Source organism: Molothrus aeneus, chromosome 10, assembly GCF_037042795.1.
Source record: "Molothrus aeneus isolate 106 chromosome 10, BPBGC_Maene_1.0, whole genome shotgun sequence".
Lineage (NCBI taxonomy): Eukaryota > Metazoa > Chordata > Aves > Passeriformes > Icteridae > Molothrus > Molothrus aeneus.
This window is the reverse complement of record NC_089655.1, coordinates 19,920,660-19,947,244: the sequence shown is the minus strand read 5'-3', so window position 1 is coordinate 19,947,244 and position 26,585 is coordinate 19,920,660. Positions and strand designations below refer to the sequence as shown.

The 26,585-nt window shown below is 37.1% G+C and overlaps 1 protein-coding gene across 1 annotated transcript in view; it reads left to right on the top strand.

Moving 5' to 3' along the window:
• The window catches only part of NAALADL2 (N-acetylated alpha-linked acidic dipeptidase like 2), a 214,179-nt gene that overhangs the window by 154,602 nt on the left and 32,992 nt on the right, over positions 1-26,585 (top strand). The window contains exon 11 of the mRNA XM_066556250.1: positions 5,355-5,450. Within this exon, the coding sequence (XP_066412347.1) occupies positions 5,355-5,450 (96 nt within the window). The remainder of the gene's footprint in view (positions 1-5,354; positions 5,451-26,585) is intronic.

The window sequence follows — 26,585 nt, the reverse complement described above, 5'->3', positions numbered from 1 at the left end:
CTGCCTCTCCTGTATTCTTGTGCAGTCTTGTTTGGCAGGCCTTGTTCATTTTGTCCAGCACTGGGTAGCATTGCAAGGTCACTGCACATCTTTACCAGAATATTCAAACAGAAAATAGATGTGCTTTTCTTTCTTTTCTAAAAGGTCTTCAGTAAACTGAAATGGTGAAAATACAGAAGAAAAACTCTTGTCAGAAACTCCTTCTGACAAGCCTGTTTTCCAGAGTAAGGGCATTCTCACTTTGAAGACATGTGTTAGGCTGTGGCAATTGCAGAGCTCTGCTTTATAAAAATAATTTTATGGATCTATTTTATGTCTTTTGCATCAGTGAAACAAAATTTTACATTATTTTATAATCCTTTGTGGATTTGGGAGGTGATATTTAATTAGATATCTAGAGCATTTACTAGAAAGGGTAAAACTACCCTGCTGGTGAGATGGAGAGGCAGAAAATCTCTTCTGCACTGTATTTGCAGTCCTATGGGCCTCTATTAGTGAGAAATCCTATATGCTTGTTATTATTTCATCAATTCAATTTGAATCACACTTTGGCTTCAGTCTGTTCTATTCTACATAATCTACTTTTTCAGTAAATCTGCTTCAGTCTGCAGTACCTTCCCAAAGTAGAAGTAATCCAGATAGATGATGAAAAGCCATATTTTAGTCTATGAGATACCTTTTCCATTACTCTCTTTTTGATCCTTCTTGCAGTCAAACCTCTTGTTCAATCACCCTGCCAGGCAGTAAAAAAAAAGGGGGAAGAGATGGCCTTTTAGCCTAGGTGAGGTGAAACAGCTCTGTCACAAAGAAATTCAATTGAATATTTTCTACCAGGATACCGTATGCCAATTGCTTGACTTAGGGAAAATGGAATAAGGAATTAGTGAGAGCCTGCAGTGCAGATTTCAGAGGTGTTTTTGTTCTTCTCGCTGCTCTCTCTTTATCTTTTCTCCTGGCAGGGCTTTCTCCATCACACTATGACAATTTTTTGGCACTGCTGTTGAATACAGATGCAGACAAGTCCTGATGCAGTTGTGAAGCCTCTGGGTTTCTGGGTAATAGTTTTGGGCACTGCACAGATTCAGATTGTGCCTTGTGTGACTTCAGCCTCCCAGCTGAACCTGTGCCCAGGTGGATTCTGAAGATGTTCAGTGTCTACTTTGTGTTTCAGTGGCCAGGCACTACACATTTGTGTGTATCCCTCAGTTTTCTGCAATTCTACTTTTTGTGCTGTTGTACTACAAAAAGGCAGACAGAGTGAAACAGGTTTATAGCTCATGAAACACACACAGCATGTGTTATACTGGACAGGTAACAGAGCATAGTGTCAGTCCTGATCCAGCAAAAGCAACCCCTAAATTCTCACCTTCTAGACATTTCTCGTTGGTCTGTATGAAGAAAATAAAAATTTTTCTCTTGGTTTACATCCTTCTTTTGTGTATTTGCCTTGCAGGCTTTGGCAATGTAACACATTTATACCTCTTCCCCACTTGTATAAATTTCAGAAGGATTTTTGCTCTCACTGGCTTCCTCTCTGTTTTTACCTTTCCTGGTGCTTTCTTTTGTCGCCTGTGCAGTATAAAATTGGTGCTATGAATATTGTGAAGTGCTGAAGGGCAATGCTGGCCTGAGTATAGACAATTCTGACAAATATTAAAAAGGGTGGAGTCAAACTGGATAAAGAGCTTTAGTCTAAAGATCGTTTTTCCAGATTGAGCATCTTTATTGCTGAGTGGAGAAACCTCCACTGCCTGTTACTTTCAAAACAAACAAACAACAAAAAAGCCTCCCCTCACCTCCCCCTCCTCCCCCCAACCCCAGAAGAATTATTTCTGGAGATATTTATGTATTATTCACCAGGTTAAGAACAGAAAGATGTCTTCTTGTAAAAGCTGGGGAACATTCAGCAGGCAAGAAAAATTAGTCTGAGTGTGGAATGAGAGCATATTAAGGAATTATTAGCTACATAATTTGGGTACATAAATTCACAATTTCTCTAACTGGTAATTTTACAGTTTTTCAAGTAATAGTCAAGAAAACAGAATCTCTTCTGGATTCAGCTAGTAAAAAAATTCACATGTATTTGCAGAAATAATTCCAGTTCTAAGACAATGTTTGACAAAAGAGAAAGTAAGACAAAAATTGATATTTTAAGAAAACTTCATTATTTAAAAAAAGTTTTTTATTTTTATTTAAAAATATTTTATTTAATAACAGCAAAATTGATCTCTAAAGCATGTTTTGGTATTTACTGTTTTTCATTAAATCACCAGAAGTGCTGTGGGATTTTATTTGTGATTTAAAATGCATTGGTTGAAAGTTGGCATATAAATTGAAGGTATAAGACAGTACACAAGGGATGGTGAATTTAGTACCTTTAGATGGTTGAACATTTTGTTCACCTAATTAGTTAAGGAAGGATAAGTTAAGTTAGAAAAATGAGTGTAGAAAATCAGAAGTGAATTTTAGTGCAAGTGTCCATCATAAATAAGCAAGAGTAAGCCAGATTTGGGGTTTCAAGAGATTTTAGCCTGCATTCTCGATCTCCATTTAATTGATTCATAAATCAATTAATTACTGTCACAAGACCCGAGGGCAGTAGGAAATTGGGTTAAAATTAAAAAGAAAAGGAGGCAATTTGTTTTAAGATTGAAAGTTGAATGTTCAATCAAAGTTTAATCAGAAGTGACCCATTATTTGAAAAGTAGAACATCAATGTCGTTCTAATTTCCCAGAATGCTTCATTAAATGAGTATTGAAAAGACCAGGTTAACTGATTATTCCAAAAGGAACACGAGACAAAGGAAACTCACTTCCAAATACATGTCGTGTTTGTTCATTTCTCTTCTGAAGAGTTCATAGAGATACCAAATAATTTCATTGGGAATTCAAGGATTTTTGGGATGATCCTTTGTAGATTGTAAAGTTTGTTTGATAAAAACATAACTTCATATCAGAAGAGAAAATCTTCTTAATCCATTTGGATAGCCATGAACTTAAAGAAAAATTAACAGAACGTGATAAAAAGCAAAGGCAAAAATTTTCAAAGCACTAGTGGAAGTTGGACCTCCTAAATTTTAGGATGTTTCACAGTGATCCGACCTTAAAAAGGTTTTTTCCATAATTTGATACCATCTCCAGAGCATTCACAATGCATTGAAGACTGCCCTCTGAAGAAGGTGAGGGTGATGCTAATGCCTGGGGCAGAGGTGATGATTTGTGTTTAGGAGGTGAGTGTGGGAGAGAACGAGAACAACAACTGCAGCTGTAGCTCCTACTGTGGCTGAAAAGCACAAAGGAATAATACAGTTGGTCTTAATATTTTTGGATTAGCAAGTCTTTCTCTTGGTGGGCATTTACTAGAAATTTGCTTAGCAAACTGGTGTTCAAAAAAAGCCAAAATTACAACTCTCACTTGTTGTGAGCTTGGTGGAACAATGACAGAGAAGTGTGATTCAGTTTCCAGCTCGCGCTGGGTGTTGCTCTTGCTGTTAAATGCTGAGAGGTGCTCTTGGAACATCATCTGGACCTTCTCTCTGCCATGTGCTCCCTGGGCTTCTGCTAGTTGGGAAGCTGATGCAGCTTTCTCTAGTGAGCACAGTACTTGAAAAACAGCAAAAGGCAAAGGAAACAAAGTTGGCCTTTCTAGCTGTTCTTTATGGAGGAGCTTGTTATGAGAAAAAAAAAAAAAGGAAAAAAAAAAAAGCAGCCAGAGCTGATTTAAACATTTGCTTTTACAAGTGCACAGCAGGATGATTTCAGATGTCAGCAAGTTATTTCAAACAGCAATTCTTTCCAAGATCTCTGCAAGCAGGGACTTGATTCCTTCATGAGCAAAACAGCTCGTCACTTGTGATGTCCAAGTTGTTTTGGTTCATTTGCTGATCACTGCCTGTGTAAGCCGAGATCTCCCAAAGGCAGAGGCTGAGGCAGCAGCAGAGGCTGCTGGATCACCTGGCCCAGGTGGGGTCTGGAGTGGGGTGGGAGAGAAGCCAGGTCAGCAGTGCCTCCCTGCTTTCCAGGGAGGATTCACCAAACTTCAGATTCCAAAGACATTTGTCTGGATGGGGCAATAATCTGACCTTGTGTGGCAAATCTAATTTGGTAGTCACTTCCTTCACTGACTCTTAGTGAGATACTCAAGAGTGAATATAAATAATGCAACTCTCCTCAAGTTATTGATTGCATTTATGTAACTGATGATGAGCAGCTTTAGCACCACCACAGCAGAATGAGGGTGTTCCTCAGCAGCCCCCCAGTCAAATGGCACAGCTCTATAAACTGCTGTGCAAACTTGAAACAAAGATGAATGGTTATGAGTTAATGCTGGAGTATGTATTTAATCTTTGTAATGAATGACTTTGTGCATCTTCTCGCAGAGATCTAAAAAAAAAAAAAATTCTGAAAGAAAAAATTACTTCATTTATTTTTGTGATGTTTCTGTGACAAGTTATGCAACACACAGATGCATCACTGATCACAAAAATTTATATGATGCACTGCTAATTATATATATAATTTTTTTTTAAGAAAGTGGTGGGAGTTTGCTACCAGAAATAATCTCCTAGAAATGCATGGAAATACTGATAGAATATTGATCATGAAGGCATTAATTTATAGAAAAATTCAACAAGCAAATTTACCAGCAATGTAATGTAATTCCTGCTTTAGGCATCTGGGCACCTTTGAGGCTTAGAGATTTGTTTTATATTGTTTTGCCTTTTTTTCCAGTCCACTCCTTGTTATTGGTTTCTTGTTTTCTTGTGACAACAAATGTGCAAATAATGTCTTACTTTTTTTTTAGAGCACAAGAAGAGATGAACATTCTGTACAAACAATTTATTAGATTGTTTGGTGTTAATAGACTGGTTAACGTAAAGTATATAATTTTAGGGAGTTGACAAAAAATGCCTTATTATGTAGATGGACTCACTGGATAAAGAAGTGGGATGTTTGGAGAAGATAAAAGAGTATTCCTTGATTATTGTGGTTACATTTCTCCTGAAGACTTAAATCATAACTTAGTTAATAAGATGTCTGATGGCTACTTAGCTCAGAATAAAGCTGTGTGGATATATTTTTTTTTTTCTCCTGATAGGCAAAATTTTTAGCTGCTTTGGGAAGCATAATTACAGAGACAACTGCCAATCCAGAAATAAAGTCATAAGACATAGGGGGTTTTTGCCTTTTTTAGGGGCTTGGAATCAGTCAATGAGATCAGTGAATAAGTGTCATAATCATCAAAATTTAAGAAAGACTGGAAGGGTTTCTCAATCTATCAACAAAATTCAATTAGCAATTGAAGGAGGAAATCAATGTGAAATCCTAAAAAGCCCCTTTCTTCTTCCTCACAGAATTCCAGCTTTCTCTCTGAAGCTCTTTTTCCTGTACCTGCAACAAAAACTGAAGAGCTGGATCCCTCCTTCAGCCTGCACGAGACCATTGCAAAGGTAAGAGAAATGGAGATCTCATTTATACATACTTTCCTCTTGAGTTTGCTAATAATTTTGAATTATAATCTATTTCCCCGCAAATCCTTTCAATATAATTAAAAATTGTGGAGTTCCCTTCACTGGGATCCCCATTGGGAATACTCTTTCCATTGGTCAACTTGTGTGATCAAAGCAGTGTCACGTGCAAATGCTTCATTTGAAATTATAACTTGTTATTCTTATTTTTCACTGCATATCACTCACCATCTGCTTTGCTTGTATGACCACTCAGGCTGGGAAAAGCTTGTGTTGATTTGAAGCCCTTTATCTCCATTAGGGAAATAGGATTTTAGTGTTTTCTTAGGTTTTTTCACTTATAGGAGTTGATACTAAATAACAGTATAAAAGTTTCAGGGTAATTTTTTACATGAGGGTTGGTGTAAGTGCTAATAATCAGCTGACTGTGCCTTGTGCTCTCTGATGTCAGTGGGTACCCTAATTTCTTGGGCACTGAAAAGGAGGAGATTGCTGAATGTGGCAGAAAAAAATGAATGAGAGATATGCAGCTATTAAACAGATAGATCTGTAATCTGAGTGCTTAGAAGATCTAATTTGTCAGAACAATTCATATTAAGATCTTGGCACTGAAAAGGTGGATTTAGGGTGGATTTCTGTGAGAGCCATGCTGATCTGAAGCGTTCGAAGAAAGAGAAATCTCTAAGTTTCCCAGTGGCAAAGAACTGAAACATTGAGTAGTGTGATGCAATACAAAACTCGGTGGTATCTTAAGTGAGATTTGCAGACCTTATAATTTCAATATAATAATGTATATAATATCAAGTATTAAAATGGAGGATTGTGTGCTTGTGTGGCAGAGAAGGGATTTTCCCACCTGACGAGATGTCAGATAAAACTCCCTTTTTATCAAATGCACTCAGAAAACTATGTGCTATTTTTAAATAAATTTCATCAGTGTTGCTCAGCACAGTGTTTCATGGTAACCAGTCAATTCAGTGATTAACCATCTTGAAAATACTTTTTTGTCCACTGTCTGCTCACCAGAGCACCTCATAAGACTGGGATCATGCAGTTCTGAATGCTGGAATGGCAGAGCCCTAACAGGGGATGCCACTGAAGCCACTTATCCAGGACCATGAAATAATCTCATGCTGATTTTTGCTCTGTCAGGCACCAAAGTCATGAAAGGCACACCAGAAGTGACATAATTAGTTTTATGATGAGTTATGGGTGCTGACAGATAACTCTTGAGAAAATTATTAGTGAACCTGATTATTCTACACTCCAATTATGGAATTGCATAAAGTAGAACTACTCTAATGCAATTAACTTCTAAACATTAAACAAAACAGCAAGAGGGAGGAGTGTTTCCATTTCTAAAGGAAATAAGGGGGTTTTATGTAACATACTATGATATTTCTATTTTTTAAAAATATAAACACTTCCAAGGAGGTGACAGGCAGGTTCTCTTCCTGAAGCAAATGGAATGAAATGTATGCAAATGTAACGAAGAGACTGCTGGACTGTTGGTAAATGAAATTCACATTTTGACCACAGATAAGGTGCAGCACAAGAATGTTGACTTGAGGCATTTTCTAGCAGGACCATACTGGTCTGTTCCTTTGAAGCATGGAAGGGATATATATCCCCATTTACCTGTGTTTAGTCCCATTAATTTTCTAATACAGGGAACATTCTTTCAAATTGGCAATGCAGTGACATCCATAACGTTGGTAGTTTCTTTCTCTGTAATCTTTCTAAAAGTGAGAATCTGTGGTTTGGTGTAAGCTACCTCTGCCAAGTATTTTAATCTTCCTGCATGGTGTCTGCAAATGAGCTTGGTTTTGTTTGTTTATTTGTTTGGGTTTGGGGTGGTTTTTTGTTTTTGTTGGGGTTTTTTTGCATGCCAAGATAATGCAACGTATCTAAATTAACATGAAGGTCTCAAACTCTTAAAATCCCCAAGACTTTTGGGATTTTGCTGATTTTGAATCAGTAGAATAGTACTGTGAACAGAAAGTCTGTGTGGCAGAGTTTTATCAGAGCCATTTCTAACAGTGTATTATTCCTGGTGTAGCTATTTCAACAGAGTGCATTCATATTCCTGTGTTATTCCTGCTGTAGTGTGCCCTTTTGGGAATCAGATCATTCTTGAAAAGGTTGTGCCTGGGCATGCCAATAGCTTCTGCATTGAGGGATCTCTATGTCTCTACATTCCATTGAGGTATTTTCTGTTTTCATTTAGAAATTGCCTCCATGTAGAGACAGAGGATTTGGCAAAATTGTTTGAGCAGCAGAGACACAATATTACTCCAGTCAGAGATGCAGCACCTAAAGTGTTAAAGAGTTTGTTTGGTGTGTGCAGAACTCATCTCATTGAGCAAACAGAAGTCTAATGCATCTGAAAATATCTCATATCCTAGAAAACCCTTTGTCCTTGCAAGGCCCAGGCAGAAATATGGCAGCCTTCCCCCACGTCACTGTGTGGAGTGCAGTCTGAAATTTCTCCTATGTGCTCTGATTTCCATCGCCAAAATGTGGCACCAAAATTTGGAGTGTCCATTTTCACAGGTAATTTCTCCAGTTAGCTTTCTTCAGTGATGTATTCTGTCCAATATAATTTTTAAAATTCCTCTCTTTGGTTGCATGTGCCAGACTTGGCCATCACCTCTCAGTCTCTTCATCAAAGGCTTGAGTTCTGCACAGACCAGCAGAACTCTCATGTCTCTTTGGAGGTGAATTATATTATGATTTTGTTCTTTTTAAAATGAATTATTCAAGCCCCGAGTTAACAAGCAGGAATATGGACTGAGGTAGGTGACAGATGCTGAATGAGGTTAACAAAGCAGAAGAAAAGGTTTCAGTGTGTGAAGTGAGGACCAAGGTGGGGGCCTGATCAGTATCCATATTTCACAGTCTACTCTTGATACTGAATTTTTAGATGTGTAGTTTGACCCTGTTGTGAATCTACTAGAAATGTCTGGGCTACCCTTTGTGTACCCTGTCACACATGAAAACATGGGTTTTGGGCTGAGAAATTGCACCATGACTTGGGGCATCTCTTAATTTTCCTCTTTGTCCTCCCACAGCTGGCAGCAATTCATGTTATTTTTCAGAGCTCTCATCTGCCCCAAGGTGATGGAGCAGCATAGGTGCGGTGTAATGTCCCAGTTGCTGCAGTCACTCTCTAAGTTAAATAATTTGCCTTTTTTTCTCACCAACATCTCATATACTGGTTCCGGGAATCTTACTGGTATTTATGGTTTGATGGTATTTGAGATGTTCAAAGCAGATGTCTGTGGTGGCACTGTGAATACAAACAAAACCCAAACTTTGTGTTTTCCTGCAAAGCAGCACAGGCACCCATATTTCACAGGAATGGTTTGATTTAGCACATATTCTCTTAAGCACACAAGTGAGACTCTCTGTTTTACCTTTAGCCTTCGTGCATGAAAGAACACATAATCCAGTTCAAGCAGAGGGTAAATACAAACCTGCTGAAAACTCCTTCTACCAATGTGTGTTTTATTCTGTGGCTATTGTCAGCAGCAATAAAAGCAAGAGCACATCTGGTGATATAACCTGGTACAGTAACTTTGTAATTGTAACTAGTAATTAATTCTATTAATTGTGGTGAATAGGAAAGTAACAACATTCAAAATGAGAAAAAAAAAAGCTGTCTGGGGATTTTCTCAGCATTAGATATGAGAGAAGTGACTTTTCTGCTAAAGACATGAGGTTTCCTGACAGACAGTCACACTGTGTTTGGCCAGACAGCATATTCTCTATCTGCTCCAGCCTAGTTAGGGGAGATATGCTTGGAATTTTTCAGTAGTTCTTTGTTCCTAAAAGCAAGTAGCCTCAAGGACTCTTGCACTTTATACTTGAACTCTGATGGATAAAGACTAGGTAATAAAAATAAGCTGAAATTGCAGAACCCCTGGTAAAAATTTGATGAACCAGCTGTACCATCCAGCACAGCTCTACTTGGTTAAAGTCAGGTATTAAAAAACAGCTCTATTCCCCTACCCTCTGAAATTTTCCATATCTTTTCTGCTGATATGCTAATATGCTTCCTTCAAAATGGAAAAATTATTACAGGACAGAACTAATTACATTTCCTCCTGTGACATACATTCATGAGGTTGTGGGAAGATGTCAAGGCTCTGTTATTACAAGATTGTTTCTGAGCTTTTTTTTTTTTTTTTTGAGTCATTGGAATGTAATGCTTTCAGCTTAGAGAACTCTCACAACTTTGAAAATATCAGAACAACCAGGAGCTGTAGTTTCAATGAATAAGAGAAAAATCAACAAAAAAATATAGCAGCCATTAGCAGCATGGCATGTGTAGAAACCATCCCCATGGATTGTTTGTCAACATTCTTACCTGTTCAGTTCTCTGAGTGAAAACAGAAAATTATTTCTACATTCCTTAAATATTTTTGATATTGCAGTAAGACTGTATGTTCTTTCAAAAAGTTATCATTGGCTTCTTTCAAAATGTTTCTTAACCAGATTGCTCTTCAAAACCATTAGTTCCTGATGTCCTCTTTTAGACCTAAATTGTACTTGGCTACTCTCAAGATTTGTCTGCAAATGTCAGTAAAAGGAAAAAAAAAGCATTGCAACATTTTTCAAACTAGGGCTGGAATTTAAGTGAAGGAAACAAATGTGTCAGCTCCGTCTGATCCAATCAAACCACAGGATAAACACATAAGCTGATACATAATGTATCATCCTACATCTTAGGATAGAAAGCCAAGATTGATGCTGTTTGTACATCTCATGAAACACCCTTTTTATTGCAAATTACAGCAATCTGAATAAGCAAAAGAAGATAGGTAGGAGTGAGAGGAAGCATTGTTTAATCCCTATTTTAGATACGAGAAAATAAAATAGTGTGAGTCAAAAGTGGTACTTACAGTAACTGAGTAACTACTTCATTTCCTCACCTGAATACAGAATGAATTTGTAAAATCTGATTTGTTTGACTCTGTAGACAAAGACTGGAACATTTCAAAGCTGGAGCAAGATTTCTGAAGGTGCAATACTACAAATATTTGGGATTTGCTGAAATTTCAGCTGCTGGCTGTGACCAACTGAACATTTTTTTTTTTTTACTCTGTGCTGAGACCTCGTGTGTGCCTGTGTTAATGGGAGTCACCTGCCTTGGGAAGAAGTTACATTTCCCACAGCAATTCCTTCCTTTGCCATGCCTTGTTTTGGTTTAGATCTGACTGCAGTTCTATCTGCATTGGTGATAGGTTCTCAGCAAAGATGTCTGTGACAGGTGTCTTATTTTTTGGGGGAGGGTTTGTCTCCTGGTTGATGATCATGACTGTACAAAGAAGCTACTGTATATTTATTACACAAGTCAAAGGATTGTTTTCAGTTTGCCCAATAGTGGCTTTTTACTGTGTAATGAGAAAAATCTATTGTACATCCTTTGCTTTTATTTCAGAAATATAAGTTGCTGTGAGGGATGTCAAACAATTGGACAAGTGCATGCATTTTTTAAGGAGAGTCAACACATATGTTTATAGAATCAGGTAATAATTTGATTTGTATTCAGCCACTGAAATCCAACAAGTTTAAATCTGAAAAAACCAAAAAAAAAACAAACCTGAAGCTTGCTTCTCTAATAGGTAGGAATATGCCTGGGGCTGTTTGAATATTCCCCTGTTTCCCACTACCCCATTCTTCACACATTTAGTTACTGAATTTATCAGACTCTAATTTTATTAATCCATTCTTTAGCACTGGTACTACCGTAGGGCATTTGTTATTGGCACACATGTATTGAATTGGTGGCTTTACAAGGAAGATGAATTTTTCTTTAAAGAAGATGCCAACATTCTAGAGGAATAGTTCCTTTGGGTACTCTAAAAGTACCTTGTCTGTTGTAGCAGCTCTCTGTAGGAGCTCTTTTCTGTCTACAGATCTTTTGACAAAGATGTCAAATCAGACAGTTCTTTCCCCAGTGCATTTCTCTTAAAACATGAAGTTTTTACTAACAATAATGTAGTAACTACATTTTTTCTTTTTTTTTTTTAATTTAGTGTATTCCAATTTACATTTGAGTGAATATGAGCTAAAATCAGTGGAACTTTACTATGTGCTCAAGTGACAAGGAATGGAAATAGCTGTCTCTGTACTAAGAGTTAATTAGCTGGCTTTGCAAACAACTTGCAGAAAGACCTGGGGAAATACAGCTGCTAAAGCTGGATATTTCTTTGTTTGTTTTAGTTTTTAGACCACAGGAATAACTTCCTTTGGGTACAGTTGTACAGTGTTTTCTTGGCATTTTTTTAATATTGTTTCATTACGTAGCTATGATCACATTGCAGATGCTAAAGTTTACAGACACTGAAGTTTGCTTCATGAGCTCAGTCCTGAATTCAAAACTAAATTTTCAAGACTTTGGGTTGTCTTAAGGAATTTTAAAATGACAGATTTCCTTAGGAGACTTAGCTCAATCCACAGTGGTTTTAATCTTGTTCTTTAAGTGTGGACACGTATTTTGGCATCAAAGCGATGGCTGAACTTTTCTGCAGCCGTGCTCTTGATGCTGAGCATTTCTTGGGATTGGAGCCATCTAGAGGGGGGAGGATAAGACCAAAATTAAACATCTAGACAATGCATAAGAGCTGTGTGTCCTGGAAAAAAGCTCCTAAGAACCAACATAATATGTCCTGAGCTGAGCGATGGGATGCCTGAAGGAACCTGAAAGTATAAATTAAGCACTAAGTAATGTCTGCCCTTATTCAAGTTTAGCCCTTAAATTCTGGTCAAGAGCCAAAAGAAACAGCTGAAACTTCAGATTTCAATGTGCAGCACCATGGAATTCTCCACTTGCATTTTACATTTTGTGGCACTAAGAGGAGTGGCTGGGCCTGTTTCAAATCCCTGCTCTTTGATGCCTTCATTGCAGATGTGCTGTGAAAATCTGATCCCAGTGACAGATAATCTTTACTTGAAATTCTCATTCTGAATGTTTTTTTTAACTGGTTGTGTATGACAAACCCAATGTATTCTCAGTGATAAAAATCTTCAAGATGTTTTTGTAACATAATCCTGTGCATGAAATTGTGCTCTGCCCTTGTCCTTTATTTTCTCCTATTCTGTCTCCTAATATGTTGATGTGCAGGCAGTTCAACTGGGTATAAATGAAAAGCACAATTAAATGTTTTTAAATAGATCTCCTGAAATGAAGGATTGCAAAATTAGCATGAAGTCTGTCTTTTCAAATACAATTGGACAACATGAAGAAATTCTGTCAAATGTAGAAGTTGTGAGCCAAAATTACTGTATACTTTTAAAAAATTTATGATGACTCAAAAAACAACATAAATGAAGTTATTACAAAATCCCAGCAAGAACAGCTTGTTTGTAGAGCTGGTTTTGTTACCAGTGTAGCCAAAAAGAGAGTATTGCCAGTTTGCTGAGACACTCAGGTATTAAAGCCTTCAGGACTCACACGCTCAAGTACAATCCCATTTTCCATTTTGAGTTCAACAGAATAGATTCAAGCTTGTTGGTTTAATGAGATTTAATTAACCAACAGGAGTGATGACCCCACCCACCAGCAGTTCCTTGGGCCTGGGGTTGGGTTTTGTCTGTAGCAAACTAACCATAAACCAAAGCAATATAAAAGATATAACTTCCTACAGTGGAAATGGTATTTCTGTTTCATAAGCAGAGATCATATGCTGGCTATGAAGCTATTTTTTATTTTAATACCTTCTTGTAAAACTAATGGCTAGGAGTTTCATAAATTGCAGCCTAATTCCAACCATGCACATATAATATTGATTTTAAAAGGTACAGGATCTGGATCATCTATTGAAATAATTTTAGTTCAAAATTTAAACTAATATTACAAAGTACTGCATTTCGACCTAAAGTGTTTCATGACAAGAATCCAGCAGCCAATAAATGAAAAACAACATTTCAGAAGGGTAGAAGGGAAGAAAGATAGAAGTTGCTCTGGGGTAATGGAATAGTGTCTTCTAGTATGCTGCAGCCTTTTCCTCATCTAAAAGTGATATGACTGTGGAAATAGAGAGAAATTTCTTCAAAATCAGGTTATCAATAAAACTGTATGTCCTGAATGGTGCTTACTTTGAGAAGTCATTCATAAAAAAAGTAGTTTTTTGTTAGTTATGTGATAATTCTTCAATCTCAGAGAGTGCTTATCTTTTCCTTAGATGAAAGAATAGCCCATTTATTTTGCTGCTGAGATATATCAGTAATAGGTGTACATGGATATTGCATAATATTCTGAGACAGTGCCAAAATTCTATTTAATCTGTTCTAAATTACCACAGACAAGCAGTAAAATAATCTCCACATTGCTACAATCAGAAGTGATCCATCCACACTTGGGTGCTAACTTCTTTAGAACAATCAAACACTGAATGGGTAACATTTATTTTCTTGTGACAAAACAGTTCTAATTCCCAAATGGCCAAAAAAATAGCAACACATTTGCACCTGAGTTTTTTTTTTAATTTATTCAAAGCAAAGTAAAGTAAAGTTATTCTTCTACTGGCTTATTTGAGCTGTGTATACACACAGACTTCATGAAATTGAAATACTTGGAAAAAGATATTACTAAAGATTATCTACTCACTGATATTTTCTATATTTTTATGAGAGGTGTTAAATGTAACACAAGTTTGTTTTTCATTGATTTAGAGAGTTCTGACAGTTGTAGGCTCTGGCAAACTGGCAGACTTTTAATCACAGCTTTGCAAAACATTCAAGGCAACAAAAAATTCACTGCCTTCTTAATTAGCTGATTTTTGCAACATATCATGATTGTAAGGGGTGTATTGCTATTTTTTCAAATAACAGCTTTAAAAAACAAAGGTGAAGAAAGCGTAATTTTATTTTTTTTTTCATTTCCTCTTTAAGGTGTTTACTTGAGATACCATTTTGTGGAATCTATTTTTAATAACTTCGTGGCATCTGACAAGGTGCCAGCATTTCTTATCTTTCAGATTTCACTTTTTAAAAACACTGATTAGTGCCCTCTGTTAGATAAATGCACCTGACACAAAGAGATGAGCCAAATAATTCAATGATAGTCCTGGTTCTGTGTACTTCAGTGAAGTTTACTCTGGCTTCACCCTGTACAGGAACCAATGGTTGACATGAAGGGTTCACATGAAAATTATTTGTCAGTCTTTCAGCTGCTCATGAAGTGTTTGAGCCTCCAAGTGCAGGTGCACTCCTGGATTTTCAGGTACAAACTGCGAGGCAGCAGCTGCAGATCCAACTCTTTATATTTCAAAACAAAATGTGTAGCTTTGGCTCTGTGAATGCCAGACCTGTTGGGAATTCAATTATAAACCATATTCTGCATCCTTGGTAATCCCCCAGCACTGTGCTGTGCTTGAGACAGGAATTCAGTCCCAAGGCTTAAATGGATGCAGAGGAGCACTCTGCAGACAAAAGGCTAAATACTTAGATTTATGCAGCTGAAAAACTTGATTAGACTCAGTGGAATAAGTGCTCTGCTACACAAGTTTTAAGTGTCATTAAAAAGCAAAATTGATTGAATCAACCTGGAGAAAAAGTTCCTTTTTCTTGTCTTTATTTTCACTTCAAAAAGGAGAACATTCCCTTGTATGGGCAAAGCTTGGGGCTCAGCACACCATGCCCTTTCATTTTTGGGTACTGCTCTTTCATGAGATGATTTGGCAAAAGAGTTTTTAATAGAAAGCCTATATGTAATATAAGGAATTATATAAATAGTGTTCAACAATTTATATAAGTACTCAAGAAAATGTAGCAGCTTTCACTGTTACATATCTTGTTTTTAATATAATTTATTGACCTTACCATGGAGGAATATTTTTGAAATTTGTCAGTTCAACTTTTTCCCTGCTTTTTAGAAGTGTCTTAGGAAGGGTAAACAATTCTTAAAATAACAAGAACCACTTTCCTCCACCTGTCGTTGCTGCATCACTTCTGATTCCCTGCCTCTTCCCTTCCTGTCACCTGTATCCCATCAAACCCTGAGCTGAATGCCAAGTTTTAACACCTGCTGTTGGAATTGGATTTTTCAAGAGGCTTTGAAGCGAATATAATAATTAAGATTATCAGATGTCTCCATCAGGTGAAGGTTGCCGGGTCTGTGGTTCCCCCGTTCCCCTGAGCAGTGAGCAGGGTGAGGTTTGATCTGACTCAAGAGGAACCATTTGGGTTTGCTGTTGGTTTTGCTCGAGGCTTTGTTTTGTTTCCAGCTCTCAGATCTGATTTCCATTGGAGCTTTGGTGCCTGTGGGAAGAGGAGAGTGAGATGGGGAGCGTGGCACAGGGGTTGTTCCAGTGGCAGCAGAATTCCTGCTAGGCTTTGAAATTTGAACTGAAAGGGTGTTGAAACTGGCCTGAGGAGGATTTGTTCTTTGCATGCCAGTTCTATGGCAAGTTGATTCCTAGATCTGCTTAAAATTCATGCCTTAAATTTAAATAGTCCTTCCTGCATATGTTGTTGATGTTATTCCAGTAGAATTGTAGAAGAACCATGGCTAAACATGCCGCATAATGACAAATTGCTGTTTTTACAAAAAAACCAAAACCCAACAACTCAGGTGCTTTATGGATGGAGTATGATTTATTTTGAACTTTGAAGGAGAACATGAGAAACAGATTACAAAGCCTTTTATGAAATTCATTATTACATCTGGACTTCCTGAACTCACTGTAGAAATTCTTATTGGAATTTATAGACTTCATGTGTAAGGGCTGTGTGTGTAATTTTAAAATCTGATACTAATGTCTGAGCCCCAGAACTGTGATTTAGAAATAAATCTACTGCTTTACTGGCAAAGTGCACAGGAAAAATCAAAAACTAATCAAAACTTTATTTAGGTTTTATTGGTAAGATTTACATATATGTTATGGTTTGTATAAATCTGTTGTGGGATTTGTAAAGAGGCTTTCAGATTAGTAAATCCATTTGGACAATATTTGCTGAAAACCTAAGGCATATGCATTACTTGGCATTTAGGGAAGTGTATGCTTTAGGGAAATTCCTAAAAATGCTTTTCTGTTTTAGTTCTGGCAACCTTTATGGTGAGTTATTGAAAACTGAGCTCTGTGAAAGCAGATTTGCATCTCCCAGTTTTATTAGGGAGCCACTGGTTTTATTTACCACTAATAAACTGGTTTCATTATGCAGCTTTAGTGTTGCTCAGTAGCTAAAGAAAAATTAGTTCCTGTGCTGTATGTTTAAGAAAGCTCCTTTTCAGAGTTAAATCAAACACAAATCTAGTCAAGCTCGACTTGCAGCATGGTTTGCTGTTTAGTTACTCAGACTCCAGTCTTTTTGATCTGTGCTTTTCAATTTTTGCAAACTGTGTGACTTGCCACAAGCTGTAGTTAAATAATCACAGTTTATCTAATTGGGGAAATTGTATTAATAAATGAAAGACAAATTAGTGTAATTTTTTTTTTTTTAACAGAAAGCTGTTTGTTCAAGGGCACATGGTTTTGGTTAGAAAGGCAGCACCAGATCATTTCTTTGTACCTGATAATCTGGCTATAGAAAGAGATTGCACTATACAGCCATTTAATTTTTGCTTTCCCATTCTGGGTACTCAAGACAAGGGCTGTCACCAGGAGGACAAAGCTGGTGGAAGGGCTGGAGCACAGGTCCTGTGAGGAGCAGAGAGCTTTGGGGTTGTCTTGTTGGGAGAAAAGGAGGCTGAAGGGCAGGCTCCAGTGACAGGACTGTGGGAATGGTGCTGAGCTGTGCCAGGGCAGGTTAGACTGGATACAGAAGGCATTTCTTTACCAGGAGGGTGGTCAGACATTGGAACAGGCTTCCTAGGGGGGTGCTTGCTCCCCCAAGCCTGGCAGTGTTCAAAAGGCTTCTGTGCAATGCCCTCAACAGCACTCTGCAACCTGGTCAGCCTTGGGTTGGCCAGGCAGTCACTGAATGATCCTTGCAGGTCCTTCCAAACAATTCCATTCTGCTCCCTCCCAGGCTTTCTCTTTAACACTATTCACAAGCCTGGAAAGGTCTGACAATGAGTTTTACAGCAGCTCTGGTGAAGTCTCATGGTTTATAATCTGGTTGCCCAGCACATGTTTTTAATAATTGACTCTGGAAATTCACCTGTTGCAAACATCAGCACTAAGAAGATTATACAAAGCAAAAGGGTTGAACTCTTAGTAAGAAAAACATTTTGTAGATCTGCTTCATCAGTGGCTTTTATTTGAAATGGCAGCAAATTGAAATGCAGTTAGTTTGCCATGCCATGTCAGAGGTTGCATGGCATGAGTTAAAGCACAGTGATGCAAAATTCCTGGAATTTCTGCATTCCTCCGCAGCTGGTTCATGGGAGCTTCCTTCTGATCCTACAGCAGTGCTCTGCCCTCAATCAACACTTTTATCTTGGCATAAAATCTAATAATTCATGCAGTCTCCAGTATTAACAGTAGCCATTCCTAACAGCTCTATTGCAATATAAAAAGTGCAACATGATAATGAATAAAAGATTATAAAATTATATGGGCACATTAAGACAGGTATGTGTGGCGGAATGCAAGATCTGACATGAGGAGCTGTTTAGCAACTGTTGCAGATACAATAAAAGCAGAGCTGCATGAACTAATGTGAGTAACAGGAGTGTGTCTTTACCACATGACTGGAAAGGAAGGATTAAATTTTAATTTAAATGAACACAGCCTGCAGAATATCCTGAGTTAAATCACAAGAATTTTGGAATCAATGATTTTCACATAGCCTAGAAATGCTTTAAGATTGAATATCTGGTCTCCCTGGTCAGCTCAAATTTGAATACTATTTATCTTTTGTGAAACTGTGATCCTAGAAAAAGCACTTCTCAGCTAGGAAAAGAGCCCATAATGAGAAATACATGATGGGCTCATTGACTGAACCCCTCCTTAGAGCACAGTTTGATTCTGGGGTAATTGCAAGGCGAGGTTGGGCCTTTACATAAATATCATCTTTTTTTTAAGTGATGAAGAAAATGGGCCCACAAAAGATTCTGTCTTGACTGACATGAGCAATATTCTTCTGAACTTGGAGTTCCAGCCAGTGCATCACTTTTGATTGACATTTCTAAGGGAAATGTTAAGCTTTTTTCTTCCTTTTTTCTTGAGATAAACTGAACAAACTTGCAGCTGACAGGATCTCATATGAGATCCTAATGAGGCAAAGAGAATGAAACATTTCTTTTTATGCTGAAGTGCCAAAACTGTAATGACATTGTATCATGGTTTTCAAAAAAAATCCAAAAGATAAAAAATCTTGCTTGTAACTCAATAGATATTTTGCATAATGTAGTGGACTGAATGCTGAATGTTCAGGAAACGAGTGAATCAAAACTCCTCTGTCTCATCTCTTTTTTCCTTTTTCCTTGTGAGGTTGGGAATCTTCCATTGTGTTCCCTTTCTCTTGCAGGAAGAAGTCTCTGTCCACAGTAAAATCTCACAGGAGAGGGGAGAACTAATTATTTGGCAATATGGAACTATTTCTAATTGTCTTCTAAGTAACATTTTTTTTTCCAGATAAAGAATGCTATAGATATTTTTTCAAGTGTTTATCTAAACCAGCCTATCTAAGAAACTCTGTGTTCTAAATGCTTAATGTATATCACTTGGTTTTAAAATGAGCATTATCCTAAATTAGTAATGTATTTTCTGTTTGAAACAGCCCTACTATATCAATGAAACCCACATTAAAAAATAGCTAAATGTGAAAAAACTAAGTAGTCCAAATACAAAGTAGATTTTGAAAAAAAATTAAATTATGAATTTCACTTACTTCAAAACATCATTCACTGAAAAACAATTGTGGTTCACTTAAAAAAAAATTCCCATCAGTTATTGAAAATTTCTGTTCTAAATTTCCCATTTTGCCTTGCTATGTAAACAAGCAGTGCATTGCTGGCATGATTGTTCTTTACCCCACTAAGAAGAATTTTGCTATATTTCTTTGAAAGGCTCCTCTTCTGCAGATTTTCTGTTGAAAATTGGATCACTCCTGCTTATGTCTAGAGCTTTCAAAGGATGAAACCCCAAACAGAAATATTGCAGCATTCTTCTCTACTGTGTCAGAAGGAAAAAAAAAAAAAATCACAAAACACAGTCACAGCAGCAAAGAAGCGAGCAAGAGTGTGTCAGCTGAATGAGATTAGGTTGGGATTGGATATTAGGAAGACATTTCTTTACTGTGAGGGCGGGGAGCCCTGGCACAGGGTGCCCAGAGAAGCTGTGGCTGCCCCTGGATCCCTGGAAGTGTCCCAGGCCAGGTAGGATGGGGTTTGGAGCAGCCTGAGCCAGTGAAAGGTGTCCCTGCCATGGCAGGGGGTGCTACAAGATGAACCCTGTAATATATTTTATTATAGTCTACCTTAGAGAGGTTATTTTTTTCCAAATTACAGTGTGTAGTTAACAGATAAGATGAATTTCTAATGAATTCTAACTGAATTTTCAGATGTTGTTTCCTGTTATCTGGCACATTTTTTAATTGACCTGTATTTGCTGGAAAAGACCAGGATATTCTAGAGCTGGTTGTTTTTCTGAGTTAAACAGAAGCAAACAAAAATAAACCTTAAGATGCTTGGCTATGGCCAGTGTCTTAACCAACAGCAAGTGCTTTTATCTCGTCACACCATTAGAGTTACTAAAAATTATCATCTCTCCTTGGGTGTCACAAAAGAAATTCAGCTTGTTTTTTTTTTTATTAAAGCAAAACTCTGAAACATGCAATTTTTCTGCTCTTGGTGCCTCTACAGCCACCATTTTTCCAGGCCACAGTGCAGGAGAGTGAGGCTGTTAAAGGTGCTTGGCTGGTGCCCTTCAGCCCCATAAATAAATGTTCTGCTGGCAGGTGTGTCTGGGCATGGGAGAGCCTTGGCTTTGGTCTTACTCAGCACTTGTGTCCTGACACGAGAAATTAATTTCTTGCTTGCCTAAGAAAACAGGCTCTTACATTGGCGGAAGCATCCAAATTCTGACATTTGTGAAAAAATTCTGAAATTCTGAAAGCTTTGGGCAGTTGTGTTCCATTTATGTAACAGAACACAGCGGCTACATGGGCATATTTTTAAAAACTGAGCTCTAGTTCCAAAATAAAGAAATATAAATTTGTGTCCCATTTAGTATCCTATGCATTCAGCCTGTCCAGAAACAGGTGATATTGTTGTTAATGATCTACTTTTCATCTTCCATTTCTAGGCACAGTCAATTGCTGGTAGGTTTTTCTGGTGGACTTGTAGGAACAGAGATCAATACTCGCAAATTCATACAAAGTTTTTAAAATAGCAAGCCCTTAGAAAATATTACATTGCATAAAGTTGTTTCCCAATATATTCTGATTTGGATCAGAAACCAAAGCAAGGAAGTGAGAGTCATGGTGAGGAGCACAAAAAAAGGAGATGTGTGGGTTTGATCAAAACGTTCCATTTTTTCTTTTTTCTCCCTGCTTGTAGTTCAGCTATGTTCTTTTTTTCTGTTCTAGCATTTGGAGGGGAGAAAAGCAGAAATTATAGCAAGAATTTTGTATTTTTTCAGTATTGGGTTCTCAGTTGTCCTCTATAGAGATATTTTATCCAGTAGCCTAGTCCTGGGTTGGGGATAATTTTGTTACACAGTAAGAAACTATTAAACAAACCTAGGGGGCACGCAGCTGGGTGGGTTTTGGTTTTTGCTCTTTTTTAGATGTCGTCAAGAAACATTTTTTAAAGGCTTGTAGTCTCTTTCTTCATATTTTATCATGTTCATTGTGTTACTGTTGGAAGCAGGATGATTCTATTTGCTGCTTGTGCTTTCTTTGCCTTAGTTAATATTAGGGCTTACATCTAAATTAAGTAATGTGAGCAAATATGAAATAAAAAACTTGTATTGAATCAGGAATGAATACATCCTTAGTGTCTCACTCAAAAAAGCTGTGACATATGCTGCTGAAATATGTTTCATTTAATTAAAAACCTTCAAGTTTTCTGCTTGAATTGCTTCACTGATGTAGATCATAGAAGTAGAGCTGGTCTTCTGGGAATACTGTAGGAACAACAAAAACTACTTCTTTGTCTTAAAATGCACCCTTTACTTGTCATGACTTTCTAGTATCTCATTGGAAGGTATTTATATTTTCATGTCCTCTATCTTATTTAAGAAAAGGGGATTTCAGTGGAACATTTTAAAGCTTTAGAGCTTTTATAGGGAAAGGACATAATTGGCTAAATTACCATTGTCACAGTCCTCACTGCAGTACAGCATTAGTCTACAAACTTGGGCAGTGATCATTGGCTGGATACACATCCTAAACACACCAGGAAAGGCAATTCACTATCACACATGAATTAGACTAAAATCACTGCCCTTACTGCTGGAAACTGAATCTCCAGATTGATGTTTGAGGAATCTATGCAGCACTTTAGCTATTACAACCTGGTTGAAGTGCTGTCTTTTTATATGCTTGCCTACAGCATCTCACAGCAGCTATAAATGTCTGTGACACTGCAAAACATCTCCTCTGTCAGGCCAGGAGTTGGGCCAAGGCTGCCTTGTAAGCAGAACTCTCAAGAAGCTGCTGATGAGCATTTTCCATATTCTTATTCCCCTTTATTTCTTCCTACTTGCATATTGTCAGGTGTAATCAGTTAAAGGTGTGTAAATTGCTTTCAGAGGATTGAAATATATAATACCTTGCATGATCACGTTTGTCTTGAGTACATTGCCTGCAAGTTGTGTTCCAGACCCTCAGATACTCTCACCTTAATTTTTAACAGCAACTTCAAAGGGACATAACACATGGGGAATCCTCCTCCAGAACAGCCCTACACTGTGAACGATTGTTTTAATTGAATTTCCCTGTAATTTTTTAAATTTTTTTTTATTTGTGGTGTGTTTGTCCATAGCCTTTTTCAGGTACTCCATGCATTTCTCTTGGAGGCTGTTGGCAGGGAATTAACCTGAGGAGAGCTCTACTTTAGAGCTCAGATTTTTCCCCATCAGAGCACAGGTCTTGTGTGTCACTCATAGGAGAAATATGGAAGCAGTCATGAAAAATTGGAAAGTAAACAGAAAGAAATACAGTCATTTGATTTACAGGCTGACACTTGTCATTTTCATGAGGAGGCAAAGAAAACAGTGCATTTCCAAAGGTTGTAAGAGTTGAAGAGAGTACTTTTTAAAAATTTCTATTCTCAGCTTGGACAGTTCCCTAAATTTTCATAGAAACTATAGTAAACACATTCTTGTCATTAAGCTAACTATTTCTACCAACTTTTGAGTTTTATTTGAACATGTGAAGCAATACAACCTTTTTGGAGGGAAACTAAGCAATGTTTTTCCAACGTGATTTTTAGTGCTTATTCATTCATTGAAATCTTTCTTAATTAGAAGAAGAAAAAATATAGAGACCATTTATTCTTCTCATTCTCTTTGCATGAGCATCTCAAAGCTACTTGAACTTAAGCTAAGTAACTCATTAGTAAAGTTCTATGAACTTCTGATTTTTGGATGTATGTTTTTTCTGTATTTTCTGCTGAGTATATATACTGTTGTAAAATCCTGCAGTTTCCTCTGATCCATAATTGTGTTTCTTGGACTATTTTTACCATAATTTCCTTAGTTGAAGTGGACTTTCAAGCTTCCATTCTTGTATGACTAGGTAGGTAATAAAATTATTGAAGTGTGACTTTGAGAATGAGCAACTAATAACTTTAAATTTACTGTCTGCTCCAATAATTGTAGTTTTCAAAGTATCTCAAAAGGCAGCCTAGGAATCTTGCTTTTAGTGTCCATGTAAGGCAATACTTGAGATGATCTTGAGCCATGTGGTTTTAATAGGAAGATTTTTAATGTTAAGAAAGAAGCTCTTTCTCACTTTGGTTGGTTTAGTCCACTGAGTTGTGTTGTTTTTCTTTCTAGTCTTAGTGGTTTTAATTCACAGAAAGTAATGAAGAAAAAAATGCAAAACACATCCTTTATACTGCTAAACAGCCACAGTAATATGTTTAGAAAACGTATTGAGCTGCCTAATCCAAAGCTCATGGAAACTGAATGCAGGTTGATAGCAGTGGGATTTAATTAGGCTTGGCTAACTTTTCTTTTAACCCTTGTGTGTTTAATAAGATGACTTCCTGAGAAGCAGATAGTGAGGGAAGGGCTGACAATACCAGAGCTAAGGGCCAAGGTTGCCTGGTGTCCACTCACATCTTTGAACCAATAATTTCATTTGAAAGGTTATTTCAAAGCTCAGCATCCTTTTTCAAAGGGACTGGTGGCACTGGCAGATGAGCAGTGTGGGATCTTGCTGACTCCATCCCTTTCCATTACCAGCTTTATTCAGTACCTGGCGTGCTAACCTGGGGAGGGGAAACACATTCTCCAGTTAGCATCCCCAGCAATACAAAAGGATGCTTTTTAGTGGACTAAAACCCAAAATTAGTTCTAGATTTTTTGTTGGTATTGTTTTCCAAGTCAAGTTTCAGTCACACTGAGCAGTAAGACACAAGCCTGGTAAGAGTTCTGCTGACCTTCAGTGTTGAGAATAATGCTTGTAGGTAGTGCAGATGGCTTCACTTAGGTTTTTTATTTGCATTAGTCTAGACAGACTTTGTGACATGCTGCTGACTTTCTTTTCCCTCGAATTGGATTCAGAATGAAAATAAAATACCATGGATGAGATGCTGTGAACCATTATGATAACTCATGCTAATTGAGGTTAGATTTCAGGATTTATGAATTATCTCTGCTCATTAGATTAAGCTAAAGAACTTTGAGGTCATTTAGTCCATTTGTGCTGGTACAATATACTCACTTCCTTTCTTCCTAGGTTGTATTTAACTACAAAGAGAAAAGTCTTGTGCTGCTTTATTTGATGAACTGTTCCACAATCCAAAATGACTTCTCACAAAGTTTTTCCTTCTCTTGTTCCACTGAAATAGTTTTCCCTTAATTACATCACTTTTGGTTGTTTCTTTTAATTTTTCCTTGGAAACTTGAATTTCCTGTCACTACTGTGTTCTGAATTTCTTTAGTAAAAGAATTCTTTATTTTGAGATCAAAGAATTCTGATATACATTAGCACTTTAATTATAAGCTACAGAATGATAACTGAATGAATAGGGTAAAGGCTTTTTTAGACTAGCAGGGCTGACAATTAAAAAGGCTTTTTGCATGACTTGCAGCATAGCCTATTCTCTTTTTTTTTTTTTTTTGTTAAATATGGCTATTATTGTAAATGAAGATTAATAATCACTAATAGCTACTGGGCTCTTTTAATGTAATATTCTTCACAAATAAACCCCTCAGCTTAGATGGTACTGGTGCCTCCCTTCACATCCCCTCTTTTGTAAATGTCAGTTGTTACTTAAGCAGAGTAAGCAGAAAATTAACTCTGTCTTCAGTCAAGTTTAACCTCTGTCTCAGGGACATGAGAGTTTTGTGCAGAGAGTTGCTGCAGGACTGGAGGTAAAATAAACACTAACAAATCAGCATAATATAGTGGTTTAATCTAATATTGTGTCTGGAGTCTGCTGCTCTTGGAATGGAAAATTTAAACATTTGGGAATGGACAGACACAGTGATGCCTCCAGACTCCCTTGGGACAGCCCTGCTGCCTGTGACCCTCAGCAGGACCCAGCTAGCAGTGCTTAAAAACTGCCAGATTTAGCATCCTTTCCAGTTTCCTTGTTCAAATATCTTGAGAGGTCAGTATTGATAAAGTGAAATGGAGTTTAAGTGGTGTTAGGAAACTTGGAGTTTGTTACTTGTTACTCGCTCATTTTGCCTAATGACTGAAATCTAAAATCTGTCATTTTCTAAAACTTGTCTGTAGGTGAAAACTAATTCTTTTTCTTTAAACACAGTGTTAAATATGCATTATGATCAATTCCTCATTCCAAAAACATCCCATATAATTATTATTGGATGAAACTTGGATGAATATATTGTTCATTAGGGTTCAGCATCTTGCAGCATTATCCTATACCCAAAAGATCAGAAGAGTTCCTGGAAGGCTTTTTAGTTATTCTGAAAATACAAGTGAAAAACTTGTAAAATGTGTTTCTGATGTATGATGTGGACATAGTGCAATATCTTCTAGAAATTTCACTCTGATATCAAAATTCTTTTGAAGATTATTTTTATTGAGTTTAAGGCTATTCAGAGTACATCAAATGCCTTTCCAAATGCTCAGATTCAGAGTACATACACATGGCCTTTCTACTGGCTTGGGGAGGGGGAATGCTCAGATTTTAGAAAGTCTTCATGTATTTTAAAGTATGAAAATTAATATTATATGTAATTGCATCTGTCTTCAATTTTAACATATGGAAGAGCTTTGAGATGAGTTTTTCTCTGATCTGTGAATTGAAGTGCACTTACACACATACATGCCTGTATCACTTTGGATGCTCCCACTAATTTATTTGTTCACTCTGGGTCAGTGCCATATTCCACAGCACTTTTTCAGTTTAGGGGGAATTATGCAAAATTTAGAATTCTACATAATATGGGGGAAGTTATGTTGAATGCACAGGTTACAATATGCTAAAGGACATTTTAGGATTCTGATAACGTTTTCATCCTAGAGAATTCTTTTAATTCCATCCTTTTTTCCCTGACCTCATGATCCAACCATTTCTCTGCATTGTAATTGTCTCTCATCTTGACATATTTGCCTTGCAAGCCTTTTCTCCTCCTGTAATCCATTTATAGGGTTATATCAAAATGATGTTCCTCAGCTGTTCTTTTAATCTCCTCCTCTTCCAGACATTGCCCAGGCTCCTGTTGATGGTCTGCAGCACATTCCAACTTGGTTTTTTTCTAAATAGTTTACTTTTTCCAGACTCTATCTCTTTCACTCTCCAGACTCCTCAAATACTTCCTTTTCATCTTACCTTTCACTAAAGTGATCAGATCTTCACCCTTGTTGTCTTTATATTTGGAATACCAAGTAGTAACATTTCCTGCATTATTGGAAGGTTATCTTCTCTTAAAATGTTCTTCTCTGTGTAATATTTACTGTTTTCATCAGATCATGCTGCCTTTGTCCCTTTAACACAGAACCCACCTAAAGATACAGTGAAATGAAAGGGCCATCATAATTTAATGATTTTAGTAACAGGTGTGTGATTATAGACCCAGA